Raw genomic sequence first — 24,905 nt, forward strand, 5'->3', positions numbered from 1 at the left:
TGCTTTGTTTTCGGTGCCCTCATAAACCTTTTGAGGGGAATTTTTTTGGGATATTTGGGTGAAAAATGCTTTTGTTTAGTCAATCAAACAGCAGCCAGGAGTTTCTGTTCTCATGGTGTTCAGATTTACACATGATTTGTTTTATTGCAGTGCACACAGCCAGAGGAGAAACTGAATCAGCAGCAGCAGGGGTCTAATGATTCTCCAAATCCAGGGTTTGGTTCAGATCTTGATTTTTGAGCCGGGGTTTGGTTTATACCTCGTTTTTTTTTTCTTTTCTTTTGTTTTTATTTGAAACTAAATGTTTCAACACCGCTCACTTGAATTTCAGGGTGATGATGGATTTGGATTAGTATTTATATAGCGCTTTACTAGTCTGATGATGACCACTCAAAGCGCTTTACAGTACAGTTTCACGTTCACCCATTCACACACACATTCATACAGTGCATCTACTTGCAGCACTTTGTTATTCTATGGGGGGCCATTCAGGGTTCAGCATCTTGCCTAAGGACACTTTGGCATGCAGATGGTTCAGACTGGGGACCGAACCGCCGACCTTTAGGTTGGAGGACGACCACTCTACCCCTCAGCCACAGCCGCCCTTAAATGATCCATCTGGAGCTCAGGAACCTGGTCAAATAAATGTTTCTACCTCAGTCATGATTTGACCAAAATAACAACAACAACGGCAACTGATTCTCCAGTTCAGGGTTTTGTGAACCGAGTCGAGCTTCACCGACCTTTGAATAAACAGGTGAACAGCTGCATGTGCAGCTTCATGGGTTCTGTGGACAGAGTCCTGCAGTTAGTCTTAAGTGGCACAGCTCAATAACTGCAGGTCACTTTTACAGTTTCAGAAAGAAAAGCTGCAACTGGCACAACCAATTTCAAACAGGCACATTTAGAAAGGGCACTGCAATAGTATTTACAAAATAATATAGAATCTGCTTATTATATCATATGTTCTAGTACAGACTGTGAAATGTATCTTATGAAATTGTGGAAGTTTTTGTTGACAGTTTTGATCTCAGCCTCAGAACTGTTAGACCTTCAAACAGCAGCAAAGCTTCAGCTACGATGATGCAAATGATGGGCGTCCGTTTTCTAAATTTGTACACCCCTCTCCTCTCTCTTTCTTCCAGATGAGAAGATGACTGGTGATGCTTCTCCAAGAACTACTGATCGTTGACACCGCTCCAGCGTTCTGCTCGCCCTCCGAAACTCACTGAACGACTATTATTAGCCAACAGGCTCCAGGACTGTTTGCACGCAGCACACAATGGCCTCCGCACTGTGGAGGTGTCCAGTGCTCCACTGCCTCCTGCTCCTTCTCGTTTGCTTTCACTGTTCACAAGGTGAGTTACCATGGAGCTGCTTAGCAGAAGTAGTTTTCATGTAATTTTGGGTCAACCTTTCAAGAAGCCACTTATTCTTCAGCTTTATAAATGCTGTGAATTTATAAGCAAATATTGTGGCCGCCACAAAAGAAGTGAAGAGCTGTTATGCAGCAAGGCTGCCGAGTTCTTCATCTGTGGGTTTACCCTTGGAGTTTGAAAAAAGGTTTTTCCATCAGGAGACACTTCAGGGGAAACAAGTGCGAATCAGCGAATTAGAATAAAATTCAATTTATTATCAACAAGATAAATAGATTTCTGCACGTAGACCCTGGTGAGAAAGTAGAAAACAATGGAAGCAGCCCCATGAATTAAGTTCCTTGAAAATGAAGGAGACTTCCAGGACAAGCGCTGGTGGTGGTGATGAAGAATGCAGCAGTTAGTTAGAATATTTCACCAAAAGCATCTGGTGGGCTGGTGTGATGGGAGATGCAGATGTTCTGGTCCGGTGGTGCAGGGGTGGAGGTGGCTCATGCAGCGATCACAGGGTTGAACTGACAGCTGAATGACAGGGGAGAGAGGGCATTTTCAAAGTTTGACAGCTTACAGGTGATTGGCTCAAGGCGCGTGTGTCAGGTTGTGATTGGATGAAAATGAGAATAAGCTGGGGAAGCCTAGAGACAGCAGGAGCCGTGCTTGGGATTGAGGAGGCAGGCGCAAGAATCCAAACTTTCGCCAAGCTTCATTTCAAATGAGATCATTGTTCTTGGCGATCCAATGAGAAAATGGCTTCAAATCTAGAGCAACACACATTGTTCCAGAATCCTTCCTCTGAAGCAGGAGCAGGGACCCTTTCACTATCTGCAGTTTTAAAGTGTACAGCATTTTTTTGAAGGCTATACTTACCTTTTGTGCACGAATATGACCTTAACCTCTCTTATGTGGTGGCTGTAACTAGTAAATAACAAAAGGTGGTTTTCACAAAGTCATTCTTGTCCAGGACTGACGGCGGTATTGCCAGACATGGTTTGCAAAGATAGCAATTCCTCCCTTTCGTTAAATTAATTTGCAAAAAATGGCTGGTTGGTTGGTTTTTGTTTTTGTCGTTCTGTTCATCACAGGAAAGAGAGAAAAACTGACAGTTTCTTGTGGTGCTCTCCTGTCTTTTTTCAATATCTTGTGCCATTTCAATAATTCACTTTGAGATGGTTCTTCAAGACAAAGACTTTGAGACAATTTCACTTTGTCTCATGCAAGCAGCTCTGGAGTAACAACAAAGCACTCCTTCAAATTTCCCTGCTAAATTAGGCTTCAGCTTTTTATGTATTAGCTCTCTCAACACAAAACTTCCACTCCGACTTCGTCTCCTCCTCATTGTCAGAATTCCTTTGAAAGCTGTTTGTTTGGCCATCAAACTCTACAGAGGAGCCATACTTTCAACCAATCACATTCCTGCAACTCCTTCGAGGTCTAGCTGCATGTGGTCTCTGTCATTCCTGCAAGAGGATCCCTGCAGACTAGGAACATTGGTTTGTCGTCAACAAACAGTAATCACCTTGACCGGCAGCTGGACAGGCCTGCAGCTGGAGGGCACATCCTTGAAGGACGTTAGTCTATTATTTTTGTTACTTTTTTTTATCACAGCAAAATATAATTGCCCCCCACACAGTTTTTCTCTTTCTCGTATTTCTGTGCTGCTATTTTTGTATTTATGAATTACCTTGTGGGCAGGATCACCAGGCCAGGTGTTCTGTTCCCCATCCCCCCCACTCGAGAGGAACTTTGCTGCACCTTTTCTGCAAAGTGAGGTTTTCTAACAGATTTCCTCTGTGCACTTAGAAGCACCGGAGCCACAGAGAAGTGATGCATTTTTTATTTGCGCCTTAATCTGATCCTTCTGATCAGTCAGCACCTGAAACCATCAAAGCCAGGGCACTTGATTCAGTTCCAGACTGAGGCCCTGGGAAGGAACTTGGCGCCGCTTTTAATTGTCTGCAACGACATCCCAGAGCTCTTTTTTGTTTCCCTGCCTCTCTTTGGATTAGTACATTTGGCTATAATTACAAGTATTGTCACAAAACACTCCCGTCTGTTAAGGGCCCATCAAAACCACTGATGTTGGTATGTCTGCTTAACGATGATTATTACATTTTTCCCCTCTCAGTCCCATTGTACCAGAGAAACAAAGTAACCCCAAATCACATGCGAGTGTGCCAAGCATTGATTACAGATAGATGTTGAAGCACATCATTTTTGCGGCGGGTGGAGTGCGGCTTCTTTTCAGTTTGAGTTTTGTCTTTTTGCTCTCTCTTGCTGTTTTGTTCTGTGATAGATTTCTCCTCCAGTTTTATTTTAGGTCGGGATGCAGTGTACAATTTGTTAACAAAGACAGATTGCCATGGAACAGGCTATCGCAGCATTCTTTCAAGCTGAGATGCATTTTTTTTGTAGATTAGCAATTTTAGATAATATAGAAGAGTCCCAGCGAGGCATTTGAAGAATAGCCCTCTGATTTACTGTGGCTCAGAAACTCAGTTGAATAGTCTTGCTGGCTTTCTTTAAGATGAATACTGCTTTGGCATGCAGAAAGTCCAGGTTTTGGGTTTCAGTTGATGTGAGGGCTCTCAGGACTAAGAATGCATATTTGCACATCCATCAATAAAGGAATGTGTGTGTGTGTGTGTGTGTGTGTGTGTCCGTCTGAAAACAATATCTGGTTCTATCCACATGCCACTCACCTTCAGCCTGTCCAGCCCTGAGGGCCTGCATGGCAGTGCTTATGATCTGCGTTTTCCAGCCGAGTCCCCGCAAGGAAAACTCCCTACTTGATAATTACCTTCTGTCCCTCACCAGGAAAGAGTATAATCAGGTTATCATCCCCCCCCACCCACAAACATTCCTCACATTTGAAATGCTAATTGACATAGCTAAAAAGAAAGTGATTTTTCTCTCTCCTGGTATTGACTTTCCCTTCAGTGGTAAGAATGAACTCCAGTCGGGTCTCTGCTTTGACAAACTTCATCGATCGGTGCAAAATGGAATGGAATGAACTGCTGTATTGCGAAAATTTATATTACAACGACATAGTGGAATCAAGTCATCTTTTCTCATTAACTTAATGTAATTTGTAAGTTGTGTTGATTTCAAGTTAATTCAACTTGCGTCATTTCATTTGTTAGATTACCTTAGAACTGCTGAGCTAAGCTGCTCTAACTGGAGGTCTGTTGACTGGAAATAATGAATGAAGAACTTATGAAGGATTCATGAGTTCATTGGATATACAAATGAATTTGAGAGCTAAAAGAGGGTAAAAAGGAGACAGAATTTTGTACGCACATTTGATAGGTGGTCAGAAACATGAATTCATGTGGATTCCACTGTTGCTCCATCCAGCTGTTGAGGTGTAAATAAGTGTTTGCTAACAGGTTTCATCGTATCCATTTTGAAAGGCCGATTAAAGATCACTAATTTGGTCTGAATGTCTCCAAGTGGCCAGTAAATGGCCGTTTTTTGCAAGTTGAATTAAAGTTAATTAACTATTTTTTTTCCAATTACATGAGCAGCTGTAATCTGATTTCTCGCTGCACATGGCGCAGCAGCAGGGCACAATTAAGTTGGATATCAGTGACGTGTGATTACTTTTACACAAGGAGAGCTGCACACACACAGGCACCTTCAGCTTTCTTCACATTTCCTGTCCATGGAGGGATTAGAATTATTCTTTTGAACCAGAGTTCAAAAGAGATCTATTATAATCTTCTAAATATTTACCATTAACCTATAAGGACACTCCTGTGAGATCCCAATATTCTCCTCAGAACCTCCGACAGATCTGTTCACAGAGAACCCTCCACTTTAATTAGCAGAGAAGAATAGATTAATGTGATAACTACGCAGAAGACGTCGATTAAAAGACCGGGGTATTTTAAATTCAGAGAATGTGTAATTAAGTCCAGACCTTAAAGAGTATCTCACAGAGGTTAAACAGACATTTATAATAACATACCTTCTATTATATGATATAATATACTGTATATAATGTCATGTGATGGGTTAAAAGCTAGCAGTACTCAGTAAATGAATGAATTCACTGTAACTTCTTGGCATTTTGTCACTGCCATATTTGACAGCAGTTGTTGATGATGGACCATAGTATATGAGGGCAATTATTCTGTAGCCATGGCATATATGAGCAGTGTTGCAGACGAGGGCGTCTGACAGCAGGGAGAGTATGGGGAGCCTGGTTTAGGTCTTGAGGAGTTGTAGGATTTATTTACTGACAAACCCCTTAAACTGCACATATATATATATATATTCACTGGTATTTCACAGCCATACTGGTAACTCTCCAGTCGCCGACCACAGCAGCACACACCTTTTCTCTCGCTCACTTTCTACATTCACAATTTTCGCTCTGAACTATCTCTCAAAGCTGCTGCACGACTCAAACTCCTCAAACCTACTGCAGATCTTGCACACAGATGAGAAATCACAACCGGATCTGGTTATTCACCTGCTACTGCTGCCACTTCACGCCTAAGAAGAAAGTACTTTTTTTTTAATGAGTACAGTTTCCGCACTGTACTTGTACTACATGAAATATCATATAATACAAAGGAAGCTTGACAAGCACACTTGTCTACAGCTAGCTATAGCTTATCACTTGTCAGAGCTTTCGGAGACAATGGCCGGCTGTCAAGTCGGAAGTAAATTGCTAAATAAATGCAAACAGGCAATATCCTATTCAGTAGGAGAGATAGAATCTGAGATCAGATGTAAGGAGAGATGTCATTTCCACCTTAATATCCTCTAATTGATGTCTATTTTTGGCTTTAAAGGGTGATCATGCTCGCCCTGACAGCACGCCACTGTCAGATTCCTCGCTGAGGCGTCGGAGATTCCAAAATGACTGTTTTCTAGTTTTGTAAATACATTTTTTGTGTTAATTAACAGTCACAGTTAGTGCTACTACCAGTGACAAATGTATTGCATTTATCATCATGACTGCTGCATTATTGAAGCCTGTGTATCCCCGGTTAAACACATCGAATAGAAAGCAGCAGCATCAGCAGTATTTGGAAGAGTAAACACTAAATGCAGAAATAAAATGAACAACAGTAGCGCTTGATTGCCCGATGCATCATTTCCTGTGAACTTCTCATTTGTAGAATGGGTTTGTTTTAATGCACATCTTAAGGATATAATATACCTTTTAAATTAATACTGAGAAGCAGCAGGGGCATCACGCTGGCATGTTCTACATATGCTCCTTACTCTCATTCTTTTTACTCCATTTCTTCCACATCCTGGTGCCGTTATATAACACATCATACAAAGTTATTCTCCTGCAAGGATAAAGTAGGTCACGCAGGTATCAGGTTTGTTTTTAGATGTCTCAGACCGCCCAGTCTGCAGATCTGAAAGCAAATGACCAGATTCAAAGGCAGCGTCCACAAAGGAGGGCCAAGTGCACGGACGCATACCTGCTGGGACTGAATGAGAGCTGTTATCGTGATCCTTTAAAGCAAAGAGAGCCAGATTTCGGGGGCATTATATCGTGCAGTCAATGTCAACACTTTCAGTTGGCTGTTGTGTTAAAAGGATGGCGGGCACCTCGCTCCTCATATCTAAATATTGCACAAAAGGGGGGGATGTAAAAGATTAAGTGGTTCGTGTTTGATGACTGTGTCATATCTGCAGAGACGGGGATCAGAGTGAAGAGGCTGTGTTTGTTTAGGCACCACCAAGTGTTCCAGCATGAGCAGACTGTGTGAATAAGAGACATTAAAATGCAGTTTTTATTAATTATCTAGTCAGACGACACGAGAATCATGTTTGAGGAAAAAGCAGCGTGAGATTCCTGAAAAGATTCTCTCGTCTTCTTTTCCTGCTGCTCTATGACACATTGTAGGTTTTCTCTCTAATTTATGTTTGATTGTGAAATATATTCCCTGCTCCGGCGTACCAGCGGCAAAGGTTAACAACACGTCTCAGCACAACATTTGTCTCAAGAAATGCCATACACTGTGCTGATGGAGGACCCTCCCTTGTGCCACACTGGTATTTCCAGTCCTGTGGTTGAATGAATAGGGGGGGGGGGGCATTGTGCTCTAACTCCTCTCTGGCCCCGGGCCATACACATCCAGTCTGTCATCCATTGATATGCTTGGCTTGCCATTTTATAATTCATATTGAAAGCTGCGGGTCCACGGCAGTGAGATCATGAATTATCAGCTAAACCATGGGAGATTCACAGATGACTGGTCAAACTGTGTGAGGGGGAACAAGCACAAAGGAAGGGAAAACATCGGATACATCAGTCTGGCATGGAAATTCTGCCCAACTGAAACTATGTCGACAAATAAGTCAGGGGGTTCATCATCTGGTTTGAATAGACTTTGCCATTTAATTCCCCTACTGCTTATTTACTAATACAGTTTTCACCCAATCCCTGAAGTTAGCGTGCGGCCTTTCAATTTGTGTTCATGCAGTGCCGCAGATATCTTTCTGTGCATCGTCCCGTAACAATATGCTCTTTTAATAATATCCGAGGACCTGGAAAGTTTTTGAATCATGAGAGAACTTGAAATTGAAATGAGCCAGTCCCATGAATCTCCAGGATCAGTTTTCACTCAGAGGAAATGAAATACAATATCACCCTTGATAGGCTCATCCCAGATTTATTGCAATAGCGATTTCCTGAGTGCATTTTTTGGTAAAGCAAAAGCAGCAAGGAGATGTATCTGTCCAACATGCGCACGTTCGAAAACCTGTTTCCCCTTTAGGAGAGAGGCCGGTGCTTCGGTGTGTGTTGGGCTGTGATTGTAAAAGTCGCTGTTATATGTCCAGCTGATGAACAATCACTTCATTTAATGGGCTCGGAGTTTCTGACAGTTTGATTTCATTTGTTAAGCATGCTTTAAATCTCACTCGCCCGCAGCATCCCAGAGCCGTTCTATTCACACCCCTTATGGTAACAAGTTGTATAAACACAGCACCAGAGGCCTACCTCACTCTTTCCTTTCTTAAATGCTGTCTGCACTTGCTTTCTTTCTCCGGGCAGACCCAATTCAAATAATAGATGAGTCCAGCTTACAGCCACAGAGTAGTTTACCTCGGAATCTAAACTTTTGGATTTGCTCGGTGTAAGTCACTGCTTCACAGGAGGGTTCAGCTGTCATAACAAAGTAATGCGTTTAATCTTGAGAGGAAGCAGGAGGGTTTCAAATAAAATCAGCTCTGCACTTTTAAAAAGATGTGGAGTTTTTTTTTTCTTTTCTTCCTTTCCCTGTGTGTGGGAAGGTGAAGCCAACAATATAAATCTGGTTTGCAGCAGAGACAAATTTATTTACAGGGTCAACAAGAACCTGTTAAGTTTTTGTGTGCGGTTAAGTGTTCGCCCAGAACTTTAAAATAGCTTGAAGGGCATGCCAGAGCTAATTTAATTTGACCAAAAAGCACAAGAGCTAAACAAACACGCAAAAACAAAAGCAGGCATATAATATTTAACACCAAAGGGAAGCTGGGCGGAGGAGATCAAAGCGGACTGTAGCCCTGAAAAAGCACCTGAGGCCAGAGTGAAGCCAGACTTTGAAACACAAATGTCCGGGACCTTCTGATGGATACAGTTTCACCATTGATCAGCTGGATGCCGCATAACTGAGTGATACAGCTGCATGATTGGCTGGCCAGTCAGGTGCTGGGACACGAGAATCGTCTGCCCAATACCTCATCACCGCTTCCTGAATGTGGGCAGTACAAGATGCAACTTACCTAGATACAACTGTGTTTGGATAGAACTTCTCATAAAAGAGAGTCACCAGTCCAGTGGAGCAAACACAAGATTCAGCTTTCCCCTCAGGAGGCTCACTTTTTAATACATCTTATTCACTTGACCACATGGCAGCTGACATAGAGGGGAATGAGCTTGTAACTGTCTCTGAGAGCGGTCATTTTACTAGTAAATATAGCTGAAATCCCAGTCCAGCCACTCGCTTTAAATTTATGTGTATGGGGATCCTCTCAGATGACGTTGTGGTAATAAAATCAGGATTGTATCCGTGCAGAGCAGCCGCCTGGAAAGGGACGTCTAGCCTGTTATTTTTATACCTCATATTACAGAAACGGAGAAATGTGTAAATATGAACAGCTTTATTGGGAATTTGCTTGTATTAATATAATGTATATGTGAGCACAGAGTGCAGCAGAGGAGCAAACAGATAAAGGGCTAAAACCGGCTGACACCAGGCAGAATGTAAAGCCGATTTGAAGCCATGAATATTCTTATTAGCTTGTTGCGTCATCTATAGTGACTTCTAGCGACTTTTTGAGCCAGCTTTAGCTAATTTCCATTGAAAGTACTTTGAGAATTTTTTTCGACGACATCCTCTATATCACACATTAAACCTACACAGTAAAGTCATATACTAGCTCCTGCTATTTCCTCTCTCATTATGACTTATGTATCTTGAAGCACTGTTCAACACAGAGAGCTTGAATTCCGATACGAATGCCATGGGAAAAAAAGATCTCTGGTGGTTTATCTTTTATGTCAGCTTGTGTCAAAGCTAATGCTGACAGTGGGCAACTGATGGCAATCAATAAAATAAATTATGATGCATTTGGTAAATGGGATTTTGTGCACTTTCTTTGACTCGTGTGCATTTTAGCGTGTGCACAGATATATCTGTTCATGAGGAAGGAGAAAGAAACGGACAGAGAGCGACTGACGTGTAAATATAAAGTAAGACTGGTTCCACTTTGTTTCGTCAGCCAATGCTTTCTTGTTCATTTCACTCAGTTTTGCATGGCTGGTGCTCATATACGATCCAAATCAGTGTAATGATGTGTGCTGGGTCTCTCTCTCTCTCTCTCTCTCTCTCTCTCTCTCTCTCTCTCTCTCTCTCTCTCTCTCTCTCTCTCTCTCTCTCTCTCTCTCTCTCTCTCTCTCTCTCTCTCTCTCTCTCTCTCTTTCTGTGCCTGCAGGCCAGCTCTCGCCACAGGCAATGAATGCAGGTCTGTTGCATTCACTGTATTAGTAATCTCCTCAGGCTGAGTCTGTGCCATAGAGCATGACCGCACATTTTTTTGTGCCGGAATTAAATGTCACCTCAGGGCGGGTCACCTGCAAACAAAAGGCCACCAGGCGATTTGCAGGTATAAACAGTCCAAGATAAGGAAGCCCTCTCCTGCCGTGCAGGAAATTAAATAAGTATACAGAAAGAGGAAAGTCAGTAAAAAAGCGAAGCACAAAGAAAGCTTTTGTTTGTCTTACACTATCGACATCTCCCCCCCCCCCTTGTACCGCATAGTCCCGCTGGGTGTGTGAGGCACAATGGTCCTGTCGAAGATGAGGGGCAGGAAACTGTCTGTCATCAACATCTCTCCATCTGTGCATCTCTTATCAGCGCTCCGGCTTTCTGCTCGCATTGACCGGAATGCTGGTGGAAGGGAACGGGGCAAGGTCATCACACTCGAGTCAATCAAAGTGGTCCGTGCTCCAGAGATAGCAGCAGGCTACTGCGGAGGAATGTGCCTGGATGCTATTTTTCACCGGCCTTCCTGGTTACTCTCCGAGACGCTTCAGACAGAGAGCTGTATAACAGATCAAAATGCTTCCCCCTGTCAGGCTATACAGCTGTACATGTGTATTTAATGAGAGGCTAAATCTTTGCATGAATGGGGGACTCTCCACGGACCACCGCGGCCTGGGAGGCGAGGTTACATGTTCGATGGAGACAGCCACCAGCAGGCATCTGTCAGCTGTTTCATGGTAGCATTGCAACCGTGCGTGCCACTGTAGAGGAGCAGCAGAGTGCCACAAAACTACAAGGGGAAAAGTGCCGTAAAGTTTGTTAAATTAATTCTTTCACCTTTTTAAAGAATTCAATCACAGAGAAACAAATTAAAGGCTCAAAGAAAGTCAAGTTCAATCGCTGACGAGAATCCTTTCAAAATAAAGTCACAGATTTCTAGAAATTTTAATGTGAGGTTATGTTGCCAAACCAAAGAATTCCTCCGGGATTGTTCATTAAAAACCCATAAAAGTAAATGACATTGGCTCACACAGGCAACAGTAATCACATGTCCTTGCAGGTTGAAGCTGTCTCAGGAAAGTCTCCCCCTTATCCAGAGAACCTTTATTTTCCTGAAGTTGCGACGAAGAAATGTTTTTAATTGGACTGTCCTGATTTAAAAGTCAAGTCCTTGTGCCTGAATTCTGTAAAAAAAAAAGGATTGCCGAGGGATGGACATTGTTAGCAGGAGTTCAGGATGTGTCCTGAAGACATCCCTGATAAGAATCGCCCGTTAATGTAAGCCAGCAAAGAGTCTGCCTTAATTGAATAAAAAAATAAATATTTAAATGTTCTCTGAAATGCGCACTAGATTAAAAACGTATGTCAGAATGAAAGAGGAAAAACAAAATTATTATTGTTCTGGTTCTTCCGTGCACCTTGAGTAGAATCAAGAAAATGTCTCTTCATGCAAATGTTAAACCAAAACCGTGCTGACCCACCTCATCTGCATAAAAAACAAAACCACATCTGTATCACTCCAACCACTTTGGCACAAGTGGGTTTGTTTAGAGCAGGTTTAAAAAGGCACGAAAGCACCAGCCTGACTTTGTGCCTGGTGATCGTGATTGCACCATTGTGTTAAAGGTTACTGCTGCCCTTGCACGAAGATAAACCCCCTTATCAGAATTGTCTCAAGGCCTCGATCTCCGTTCCTAGTCATCCCGAGTCTCCAGCTCATTATTCATGTAATCCATGTTCCAGCTGCAGCTTTTCCCTGACACCCTGTCTCTGTGACGCGCTGAGTAAGCCTGGGCTCAGCTCTGTTTGGGCAGGGTTGGGTGGAGGAGATGCGGGGTTGATTAGGAGGGTGAAATGGGGAGGCTTTGCCCCAGCAAACAAGAACAGAGGCGCAGGCATGTGATGGAGACGCACCCACATCCTCCCCTCCTCCCCCTTTCCTCCCCTTCATCCTCCTCCACTTTTCTTCTTCATCCTCACCCTTGGGGAACCACCTGACTTATTCCGAGACGTTTTTCCCTGAGCGGAAAAATCGAGACGGGGTTTCGGTGCAGGGGTAAAATATAGGCTTTATGGGGGGTTAAGCATCACTCAGGGTAGATCAAACCTGTGAAACTATGCCCCTGCTGCACACGAGAGAGTTGCTGTAACTCACCTCTTTCTCTCTTTCTGCGTGTTTCATCAACTCCCCTGCAAAAAAAAAACTGAGAAGCAACAGTATGTTATACATTGAACGAGCAATGATCTAATTCTGTCAAAATCGCACTCCCCCGGGAGCATATATGTTCGTTTCATCTTCCAAGTTGAACATTTTATTTTTTCTTTCAAATGTTTAGCCCCTGTTGACAGTTATTTGTATCACTATGAAAGGGTTGTTTTCTAAGTAGACTATACAAGGTGTTGAATTATACTGTGCTTTAATCCGAGTGATGTGTCCAATGGACCAAACAACTGGAGACATTACATCGAGTAATGTCTCCTCAACTGAATTATTCCTGTCATGACTTGTATATTAACTACCCACCCCCTTTACATCCAGAGGATTATACGTATTAGTAATATAATGATGCCCCTCTCTCTCCGTGCTGGCTTTCTTTGATGTGCGCCCACAAGGGTCAAGGATCATTCAACCAATTCACGCAGGATAAAACCTTGATTCCTGTGGTCGAATTAAGACACAGGCATTACAGCATCCACTGTCTGTTTTTCTTTTTCCCTTTGGTTCTTCCTCCCATGGGAGAAATTCTTCAACTGCTGAGCGGGTGTTTGGATAGAGTTAGAATGAGCCACTGTGTTGACTGTGGGGCAGTTTTGTCGAAATTGTGCGACTTCAGACTGTGATTTTTTGCAGCAGCAAAACAGGAACGGGCTGTCCATTTCAAATATTTCACTGGACTTCATTTAAGGTTGTGTTTGCATCAAACTCTGGGCTTTTTCCACGAATTTTCAATCCTTCATCTCATAATCGTGGCTAAAAGGTCATGCTAACCTTGAACTCGCCGGCTCTGTTGTAGCGATTCGAGGAAACAAGACTTCTGCTAAACAAATTAGGGCATATGTCTTCAATCTTCCAAATAAATGTCGATCTTACATTAGTATTTTCAAAATCTTGTCGATTAGCATGAGAGTGGCATGGTTAGCCTAAATGTTCTTAGTGACATACAGTTTGCAGTTTATAGGGAGAAAGGTGGCAGATTTACCACATGTCGTTTTTTGAAATCTTCTCATTCCCCCAACGACAACTGTAGAATTTTGGAAAAATAAGTGGTGTTACTACTGTGAGCTAATACCGTTGCTAAAGATTCATGAGATGGTGTGATATTTAATATTCCCATGAAGGCTGCATATTTTGATTTAATGCGAAAAGGCTGAGGCTTAATGTCAAAAAGTCCAACATCCTCACCAACTGATGACCTTTGGAGCTAATATGCCCACATTTAAATTTTTGAATTCTTTAAACCTTTGCTCCGGAGTAAAAACAACAAAAAAAAGACACCACTTAAAAAAAACTCTGAAAATGCCAGGTATTGCATTTATTAGAGAGAACTACTAAATGCAGCCACTTATTGTTGAGGGGAGGGTTTTTAGAGGAACTGCTATTATGAGAATAAGGTGGGAAATGTTTTTATTTTCCCTTTTTAAATTCACGCTGCTTCACAAAAAGAGAAAACATAACATGCCTGCATCTGGCATGATAGGATCTGGCTTCCTCTCCATGGACCCACCTGAGGAGTTAAGAGGCAGCGACAGGGCCGATCACACTCAGTCTCGGCTAAATGACGAATGTTTCCCCTTAAACCCGTTCAACGAGACATGCTTCAATCTGTCACATGTGGTTCCCTCCTCCCACTGTGTTTTTATTTTATAAATGAAATAAACAGGAGGTGAAATACAGAACAGTCCTCAGCCGTGAATACGAAATGATGGCTTTGGAATTCGAGGTGGCAACACTGAATTCATACATCACCAGAAAGAGGAAATGGATACGACTTAGAGCGCTTTGTCTAACCACAAATGGACTCGGCCCTATATTGCCGGTTTCTATTTTAGCATCCTTCTATCGGAATCAAGAGTCTCTGATAGCAGCTGTCTGGGAAAGGCGGGTGTAGCCCCGGGGTTTGTGGTTGTGTCTGACACTGTCTTTAGAAACACTTCCCAGCAAGGTAGACCAGAGCAGGGACTAAAGTGTCATGGGGAAACGGTGCCATATGTCCAAGTAGATTTTTTTCAGTGTTTCGCCCGCGCTCCGGCAGTTGATATGAAACAGGAGCCCTTGTGGCATAGTGAGGAGCTTCGGGGTGTTGTGTGTATTTGAATAGAAGGTGTTATTTTGTGAATCCCAAATCTCCTTTTCTCATCTCCCACCTTGCTCCTGTGTGTCTCACATCTGATGGGCAGGCAGGTAGCGCACGTGTCGCACATTATTTCGGCTGCAGCACAGAACTCCCTTGCAAATGTAGGGATGTGGAGCTGTGAAGTGTGTGTGTGCTGTGAATTAGTCCAGTCCAGTCCGTCATTTTAGAAATATGTGCGCAGACACTTAAAGACTCCTTTTGTCTTATTTTCCACATTAAAACTTTACCGCAGTGGTCTCTTGAAATTTATTTTTAAGGCATTTTTTTGTTCCTTTGGCCAGCAATCAAAGTGTGTCATGGAACAGATTAGAAATACTGCAGTAAAGAACAAAGAGACTGGGGGAAAAGAAAGAGGCACAACACTTATGAAGCTGTTTCCTATATTGGGAATTATATATGTTTTTTCATTTTTTTTTTTCCACTTCATAAATTCCCATTGAAATTTTTACTCCACCCGAGCAAAACATGCTATATGGCCTCTCTGTCAGTCCGGATATCGGATTATGGAGGCATCCCCTGCTGTTGGAGGAAAAGCTTGACTCTGAGATCTTCTCTTTCTTCCGAAGATGTTGGCTACCAGTAATATGAGGAATAAAACAACATAAAAAGACAAACAATCTTGAAGTACTCCTGCTGTGACCACGGTGGGGGAACTCTTATTTGACTAAAGGCTACACCCTCCTTTATGCTGCAGAGAAAGCGTCCCTGTCAGACCCAAGCCCAGAACAATGGGGGCCAGCCCTGGGCAAACAGGGCCATTTGCATGCAGCTGTTTGCCGTTTCCAGAACCACAAAGGCCAATCAAAGGAACCTTAATGGAGGATGACAAGCGTCAACCAACGCCTTTGCTCTCTGTCTGCTCCAGCCCTCTCCACTCTGTCTACCCTCCAAAAGTGCCCCAGTTTTTTTTTTCTTTTTAACACTGATCAAACATTCCGCCACTTTTTTCCCTCCCCCCACTGTTTTATGTTCTTTACAATTTTACGGGTTAAAGGTTGATTAGGACGCAGACCAGCAGAGATTAACCCGAATCTATGTGTACCGGTCCGGCACGGCCACACAATTAGAAATATCTCACCACGAAAACAAAAAAACTCTATTATTCTTTTGGTTTCATCTCCAGGGTTTTGAAAAAGTGTAACTCTGGATGTTTTCAGATGTGTCCATCTGAGCCACAGTGTCACTTTCCAATTTCAAGGGTGTTGATAGAAAACAAAATATGCACGATGAGGGATTGGAGGGGCGGGGGGTGTGGTGGTTGGGAGTGAATTAAAGGCTGCCAACGGTAGAAGAAGGAAAAACTCCCAGAATGCAACACATTGAGAAGTGGTCCTGGCCTTTGCTTTGCTCTCTTGAGCTCAATAGACGGCTTAGCAGGCAGGTCAGGGGGAGGAATCTGAAAAGCTACTTTCCTCGCAGTCACTCACTGACCAGAATACATGATAAGGCTCCGTGTCAACAAGGCCAGGAATAGGGATCACAGCCAATTATGACTGAGTCAAAGTGGTTACCATGGCAATTTGACTAAATGCTCTCAATAACGCATTATTCAATTCCCTGACTGATCGTGTAATTTCATGTTAATCTGAGGTACAGACACGGAGAGAGCAGCTCACTTTCTTTCTTTCTTGAATACACACACACATACACAGGCATCTTGTTGGGGCCTATTTTTCTCCTTCCAGTTTTCTCAACACTGTTTTCCCTGCAGCTGGTGCCCTTCTGTCGCAGTATTCAACTGCTGCAAAGTTGAGCAGTCAAACAAAGCACAGAACGTGAGATGAAAAGCTTTTCATACTTCCTTAAGACACTGACACTTGTGCACACAAACAATCATCCCCTCTTTCCGAGATCTCTCGCAAAACTTGTCTAAACCCGGAAAATCAACACCTACATCCAGAAACCTTTTGTTGTCGCAAGGTATTTCCTCCATAGCTGCGCTTCAATCCTAAAATCTCAAGCAATATCCAGTTAAGCCCACCAAGAGTACATTCCCTTGAATTCAGCTCCCCTCCCCTTACCCCTGCACGGCATGAAAAACCCCTTTATATTTATATATATATATGTATTTGAAATTTCTCGACAGATTTGTCATCACTTGCACGATTACAAGCTGACAAGACAGTCATTAATGAGACGGAGACTATATGCAGTTTGGAGAAGAGGCAATTTGTTCTTAAGGCCGCCAGTACAGTCTAGATACTCCCCCTAATTGATGTAGTGTTAGACTATGACCAGAGAGATCTATGCAGGCGAGGGAGGAGGAGGCCAGCAAGGCACAATCCTAATCAATCGCTTGGTCTGTGTTGACAGCAGCATGCCATCATGCCACAGCGAGCTGATAGATGGACAGAGTCGGTAGTGGACAGCCAGAGAAAGAAGGTTATGGAGGCAGATGGCGTGTGTGTCTGTGTGTGTGAGGGTGTTTTAGCCGAATGACGGTCTCTCTGCTCAGAATCAAAAAAACTCCATGAAATGCATTCTTTCTGTCTGCTCTCTGTAGCTGCCGTGATAAACCCGTCACTCCCTCCGTGAGGAATGGCAGGCGGAACAATCATTAGTCTTCGCAGGAAAGCCGGCGACTTCACTCTGTGTTTTATCATCCACCACCCTGGACAGGTTTTCTGAAAGGTGCGGGTAATTGTACGGGTTATTGTAATAGATGGAGTGACCCCACAGCCCTCCACTTATGGCGCGGCTACACCGACGTCTCGTAATGAGGTGATAAACAGTCCGGCTAAGCAGAATCTACTGGCCATTAGATAGATCATGGTATTATAATGAAATGTCTTGTGGCCGAGTGCCAGGGAATTTATACCATTAGTTTCATATTTTGTTATACTGCCACCAGGACTAGTTTGTGCAGTAGTGTCTCCTAATATGCGATGACTTCAACATTGTATCGCACAGATGTCTGTGTTTCCCGTGTGTGACGTGCAGACTGACACACAGTATCATTACAAGTGAGCCAGGCACAGCGGGCTGAAATGACTAGCAGACATGCGGGTCGGGGGGGGTTTCAGGGTACGAATTTCAAGTCCGAATCACTTCAGCTCCGAGCGGTTCAAACAATGCTAATTGCGTAAGGCCCCGGCTGTCAAAAGTGTGAGCATAATTAGAGTGAGGGGGCAAAGTGAACCCGGGGTGGTAAGTGTTCGAACATGACAACGCTCGGGAGCCAATGGGAGCAGGGAAAAGGTAACCGGCTAAAAGGAGGGTTAATTAGGAGAGAGCGGTGGAGAAAATACGAATGGTTGCTTCCCCCTCGGGGACCCGCCATTGCTCCAAACAATGGCGATTATTGGCGGTTCATGCCGTGCTCTGCTTGCACTTCTCAAATGGAACACATTTGCATGTTGTACTTTTCGCTAATTGTTTTCTCCGATTTCCACTGCTCCTTTCTTGAACCTCAGATAATGGATTTCTCCTTCCATCACTCTTTTGGGGTTTTTTAATGACATTTTTCTCTCTTTCCCCCGAAATCTCCACATCCATCTGTGACAAGACATTTTATTGCGTATGGGTCAGATTTGTGTGAAATAAGTAATTTTCCCCCAAAGTAGAGCGATTTGGCTGCACTCCCATCTGCTGCGCCCCGGGTATAGATTTTTCCCGTGTGGACTCCAGACTGTCCCCTCTTCGATCGCCGACACTGTAAAATAGATTCTATTACACTCCATTCTGCCAGGATTCTTCTTTTTTCTCTCTTACTTTCCAGAGCGAGTAAAGCAAGAAGAAGCGAAGGGCACGTATGAACAAACTATTCTCAGTCCACATAGGTTTGGACCCTCTGTGGATGTTCTCTAGGTGGAGGCCTTCCTGGTGCTCTGTAGCTTTTTTCTATTTGCTCAAGAATTTATGATCTTACCACTGGTCTCCAGTGACTTACGAGTTGATGTCTTAGCCAACATCCAAGACCACAGAGAGATGGAGAGTTGAATTGTTTCGTCTTTCCCCATTCCTGTATCGCGTGTAACGGCCCGTCTGTTTAAAACTGTGGTAAACATTGGACTGCTGCTGCCTATTTACTTTTTGCCAGTGGATTTTTTTTACTGCATGATGTGTGGCCTTATTGTCTCGAAGCAGTGATCCTTCCAACCGATTAATTTCTTTTATATTTATGTGCCTAAAGATTTTTCTCCGTCTCTTGTGTACGTCAGGGTTCAGCCGTGCAGCCTTGCCTTTCGGGCTGGTCAGGAGAGAGCTCTCGTGTGAAGGATACGCAATCGATCTCCGCTGCCCGGGGAGTGACGTCATCATGATCGAGACGGCCAACTACGGCCGCACCGACGACAAGATCTGTGACGCGGACCCATTCCAGATGGAGAACGTCAACTGCTACCTCCCCGATGCCTACAAGATCATATCACAAAGGTAAAAAAAAACGCTGGGGAGGGGAGGGATCTTATTTCAAAAACATGACCAGGAGCCGAGGAGCAGAAGTGTGTTCGCTTTCCCTCCGCGACCAACTTTTCTGCACACAAAGAGAAATGTTGAAACCGTCAGCCTGCCCTAGTATCCACCCACACGCCGGACAACTAATCAACAACTCGCACCTTTTCACGTTTTTTTTCCCTTTTTTTTTCTTTCATTGACTAGATTATGTAGGTGGCATTTTGAAATTCAGAAAACTAGGGCACAGATTAATCCTTGACAGGCAGGAATTGACGTCCGTGAGGCAGAGCTCTTCACACCAGCTGCGCGTTGTTGCTGCTGTTTGAGTCATAATCAGCGTCGCTCGGAGACACGAGTCACATAGACACCCTCTTAATTCCCTATATGGAATATTGGGCTTACTTTGTTCAAACACTTGTACCGCAATTGAAGTGGCTTCGCCTCAGGTAGTGAGCAGTGCCCATCGTCGTGCCTTTTATGCCGGTTACCATCTCACAGGAAACTGTCAAACGACAGCACAGCAACACTTCAGCTCGACTGCTGCATGCCCCAAGAGGTGTGTGTGTGTGTCTGTGTGTGTGTGTGTGCGTGTGTGTTTGAAGGGCACTGGATGAACTATTCATGAATAGTAACCACTGCAGTTCATCTTCTAATGCTGCTCTGTCCTAACATAGCCTCAAACCCCTTTCAGCTAACTTCTGAGCATCATCACCCACCATCATACTCCTCTGGGGTTTTCCCTCCTTGATTCACTTCTTTTCTCCCATGATGAGGTGCAGCACCACCGAGTAGCTCACGACAAAAACAAGATCCAGCTCCACTGTCTCACCCCATGTGTTTCTAAATTCACAGCCCAGTCCCAGTACAGTCACACAGCAATGCGCCGCTGACTGTGTCCATGTCCTTCAGTTTCACTGCAACCTGCTACGCTGTGCACCACCTCTGTTGACGAGTCTGACTCTCACTCGCTGGAGCCGCACTTCAAACTTATCTCCACAGAAGATTCCCTGGAGGCGGTGTGCGAGCGAAACAGCTTTGAGAAGACTCTGCACCACGAGCTGCAGCACGAGCCCTTAATCATTGGAATTATTCTAATGAATCAGATCAGAGGAAGCGGATTCCTGACCGTAATTAGGGTTGATGTGATAACCGGGGATGTTAAAGCAGCCACAAAGTTTTCAGGGAGACCCCAGTCCCTCTTCCTTCAGGCTGAAGTAAATTAAAACAAGGGGTTTTATTAAAGTGCACCACAATGCACTGCCTACATCGTGAAGATCGACAAAATTCAAAAGCACTGCAGGCAGATACAGTAAACAAACATATTAACCGAGATTGGGGGAGATAGGCACAGTGGGGGGTCCGCCGCACACAGTGGCAGTTTTGTTGGTTTGGAAATTGCGACAAAAAAATATTAATCAGCCGCCAGTTTCTCCACATCAAAAAACAACCAGACTGGAATCAAGCTGCTTGATTTTCTACAATGTCGACATCAAAGTGTTTAGTCAAGTCAAATATTTGGTTGTTGACAAAAACGTGGCCGGATTAAAAATACATGTAGGGACTGAAGTCACTGGTCCTGTTTATTATTCAGCTGGTCTCTCGCCCTCAGACATGGACTGTAAATGGAATCTATGTCTGACCTCTCTCTCTCTCTCTGCTAGCCTCGATGTTTTGTGTCGGCTCAGTGCGGCAGAGATTACACACGGTGATTTCAGCAGCCGTTTAAAACAGAGTGTTAAAGCGCTTAGCAACAACACTTCACTTTTCTCCAAGGCAGGAGAACATGAAAAATTACTGTAGAATAAACGCCAAAGTGAATCATTACAACTTAAAAGCTGGTGTCGGAGTCTGTGGAGTATTTAGATCCTTTTATATTTACTACAGATCAAAAGATGCTGTGTGATCAAATGAGAGACTTCCTACAGAAAACTAACTCCAAACTCTTGCAGATCTGTGAAATGTTCTAGCGTCTTTCAGCTGGTTGCTTGGGTTGGAGTTATTTCAGGTTTAAGTTGAAGGAAATACAAAGTAAAAATAAGCTTTTCATAGTTTTACTGAAGTAAATAAAGTTACTGTGCAATAGTTTACTGAAATGAATGCTACCCCTTCAAAATATATTATTCTATGCAATTTATTATTCGATTATTGTCATTGAGTGTGATGTGAGGTGTGAAGCAAATACACTTGGGCACTTAAATCCATGACAACGTAGTAAAGAAAATGGTATAATCATAGCTTGTATGTGAAATGCAACTTTAGCCGTCAGGGAGATGTGCTGGGGGTGGGGGGGGCAGAGAACATTGTTTTCGTCAGAAATGACGTGAGTAGAAGCACAAACTGGGATGAAATGAAATATTTAAGTGAGCGACAGGTATCGCAAAATTATTCATGAGTACAGTTCTTGAGTAGATGCGCTTTCCGTAACCGGGGACTAGTGTCCGTCGGACGAATAAACTCTAAAAATATTCAATAAAATAATGAAATAGCAAATCTCTCCGTGCATTTAAAGTTATTCTATCATCTGGTGTCAGCCGGTTCACATGTTCCCGCGGTGGCCTTCCTCCCTCGCAGCGGCTCTGCCTGTAGTGAAGCCATAACAGAGAGTCTCTTAAGTGCAGCTGGCACACTATTGTCAGTGATGCTTAAACCATCGCTGATGATGCTAATGCTATTTGTTAACTTCATAATGGACTCTGCACCTTTTTATTCATATATATAATGGGAAATAATCCATTAGTTGCAAAGGATGGGTTTTTGTCACTAAAATGCAAAGCAGGATTTTGAATGTGGCTCTGCCTAATGTACACACATTTCCCTTTTTATCCTTTACCTTAAAAAAAACCCCTGCCTGGTGTAAAGTACGCAGACGAGGTTTTGTGTTGTTGTTGTGAGGCACGAACCCATTTTGCAGCCACAGAAAGCCTCTTAAATTACTAATGTTTCTCTGAATGTCATGTCCGATGTTAAAATGTATGTCCAACTTGCATGACTGCTACTGACCTTCTGAAATATTTATCTCAAGCTTGCAAATTTGTTGAATGTCCTATTTTGGTGCCCGTTTCCTTCTTGTTTGCCTCTGCTTCTGCCGACTTTATCCTCAATCCCCTCGGCTTCCAGAGAGCTTGATTGAAGCGAAGCCAATTTCACCCTATACAGTATTTACACAAACTCAGTCCTCTGCTGTTGTCCCCCCCCCCCCATCTCCCTCTTTACTTGAACTTTTTTTAGCACCCTGAAACATCTGCAAACATGCACACACACACACACGCTCTGACTTTCCAGTTCACCTATCAGGCCGCTAAATCGCTGAGGGAAAACATTTCAAACTGGAAAAGACGAATAACTTCATGGAAACGACACATTCACGCCGCTTTTTGTCGCGCACATGCAGCGGAGCCGCTCCGTTTCAGCGGAGGTCACTCATTCCAGTCCACTGCATGCCACCGCCACCTGTCGTGTGTGTTTTAATGAATGTCTTCCCTTTCAATAGCGGCATAAGGACGCTGTTAAAGGAAATACCATCGCTAATGCCTAACATGCCTTTAGCTGCTCTCTCACCTTGGTTATCCATTATCATTCCCATGCACATGCATTTACTCTGCCTTAATGTTTTCATTCCTCTCTCTGTTTACCAAGGTTTAGACTAGAATGCATATGTGACAGGCCCCGGCCGGGATTCCATCACTTTCATTGTAGCCACAGCGATGAACTTTTCCCGCCTTGAGTTGTTAATGTTGTCTTTGTCGAGCGCCCTTGCTGTGGGTAGTCATGATGAAATCTCTGGTCAATCTTTTCTAGGTGCAACAACCGTACGCAGTGTGTGGTTGTCACTGGCTCTGATGTCTTTCCTGATCCATGCCCTGGCACCTACAAGTACTTAGAGGTCCAGTATGAGTGTGTTCCCTATAGTAAGTATCACCATCCTAATCACACTCTGAACTCTGACTGTCTGCTAATGAAGTGTCTGTAGAATAGACGGCTATGTGCTATAACTGCAGCCTCTGCAAATACACTGTATACCTTTGTTTTTACAGATGACATTTCAACTCGTGGGAGTGTTTGAAAGACACTGTAGCAAGGTTAATTATAAATGATGTTGAAATATCAAGTGACATTTAAATCCATTCACCCCAATTATAAAGAAACACGTTTTCTCAGTTACCTCGTGAGGAATCTAACCTTCCAGGTAGTTTTGACTTTAATCGTAAAGATAAATGTCTTTAAATTTTGTTTTGCTTCCCGATTGTCAAAATACTTTGCTAACAAATCTTCTTTTACTTAATTAACGTTACTTCTCTAATGGCTGTCAATGTGCTCTCTGCGAGAGGTGGCTGCACTCAGCCCAAGAATCTTACAGAAAATAGCAGTGTGGGTTTTTTATGATTACACATATTTAATCCACACTTTAAGTTCAGTTAATAGTTCAATGATGGGATGACGGGAAAATATGGTGTTGAAGAACGTTGGTTCACCTGCTGTTACGATGGAATGATGCACGTTTAATAAACATTTCATGTATTTTCTGGTTGTAGCTACAGGCCGTGAATGTTAATTAGGCTGGACCACTAAAAAGTGCAGAGTTGAGCTGATTGAGTCTTTGTTACACACAACTTAAGAAACTTAAGATTCATTGAAGGAATTTGATTAGAAAAACAGATCTGGTACTTGATTTGGACAAACAAGGCTGGGATGCCGGGTCTGCATCCCTTCCCCATCAATCTGAGATATGTGCCTCCACCTCATTACGGCGCTAGTTTGTGCATTTTTTGCTCGTGGTGCTAACAGCATGAGAAAATATGACATTTTAAAAAAACAACAGCAAAATCTCTCTCCAGAAACCGAGCTTGTGTTACTCCACAGAGTCAGACCTCACTGGGAGCAGTTTCCTCTGGAACTAACTGAGGATACCATCCCTGTAAAAATATTTGTTTTCTCCGCTGTGAGCACCTCAAACAACATTCCTTTAACATCTATTGTATTCGCTTGGTGAAAGAAAGATAGAAATCTCAGATATTTCTAAAAACCAAAACTATGTGCATGTGCAGTAATGACCGGGGGGGTGACTGGGATAAAAGGATCAGTGTAGTTTGGTTGAATTTACTCTCTGAATGGTTTTAATTGCAATAACTACAGATTAGTAGGGTTTTGCTGAGATAATAATGGAGATTTTAAAGAAGGGAGTACTTTATTGGTCTCACATCAGTACAGCACATTCAGTAATAGCGTGTGGAAACATATTACAGAGGATATTGGAGTTAAAATCCTTAAACTGTGAGATGATTCTGCATCTTTTTCTCAGATTAACCAAATCTCTGCACTTGGCCGTGGAGCGGCTCTCGTCTCCGGATGATTTAATTAAACGCACTGTGGAGTTGTTTAAAGCCGGCGTTACTTTAAACTATGTCTCTGGAATCGGATTGGAGTTAGTCTACCTCAAAAGGGAATTGGAGAGTAGTGTAGGAGTGCGAATCTAACCTTCATCCCTGCCTGTTCAAGCACTTAGGATTTAAATTGATGAATTGTAAACATGTTCTGAAATATTCATCTCTTCTTTTTCTTCTTTCAAACAGACCTCCCTTTCACCTCCTTCCTCCCCCCCCTTTACTAACCTCTTTGCTCTCGTTTTTTTTTACTTCCAATCTTTCACAGATTCCCCCCCCTCTCTCTCTCTCTCTCTCTTTCTCTCCCTCCACCCTGTGTATGCAGCTTCAACATGCCTCAAAAAAAAAAAAAAAAAACCTCTCCTATTAGTCCGACTGTTTGTCCGTCATCTAATGTGCTGT

At 43.2% G+C, this 24,905-nt stretch overlaps 1 protein-coding gene across 1 annotated transcript in view; it reads left to right on the forward strand.

Annotated features, from left to right (window-relative positions):
* Positions 1 to 1,282: 1,282 nt before the first annotated feature.
* The window catches only part of LOC133018058 (adhesion G protein-coupled receptor L2-like), a 67,948-nt gene continuing 44,325 nt past the window's right edge, over positions 1,283 to 24,905 (forward strand). Inside the window, exons 1-3 of the mRNA XM_061084347.1 lie at positions 1,283 to 1,358; positions 18,888 to 19,101; positions 22,921 to 23,030. Coding sequence (XP_060940330.1) covers positions 1,283 to 1,358; positions 18,888 to 19,101; positions 22,921 to 23,030 — 400 coding nt within the window. The remainder of the gene's footprint in view (positions 1,359 to 18,887; positions 19,102 to 22,920; positions 23,031 to 24,905) is intronic.

This window comes from Limanda limanda, chromosome 13, assembly GCF_963576545.1.
Source record: "Limanda limanda chromosome 13, fLimLim1.1, whole genome shotgun sequence".
NCBI classification, from domain to species: Eukaryota; Metazoa; Chordata; class Actinopteri; order Pleuronectiformes; family Pleuronectidae; genus Limanda; species Limanda limanda.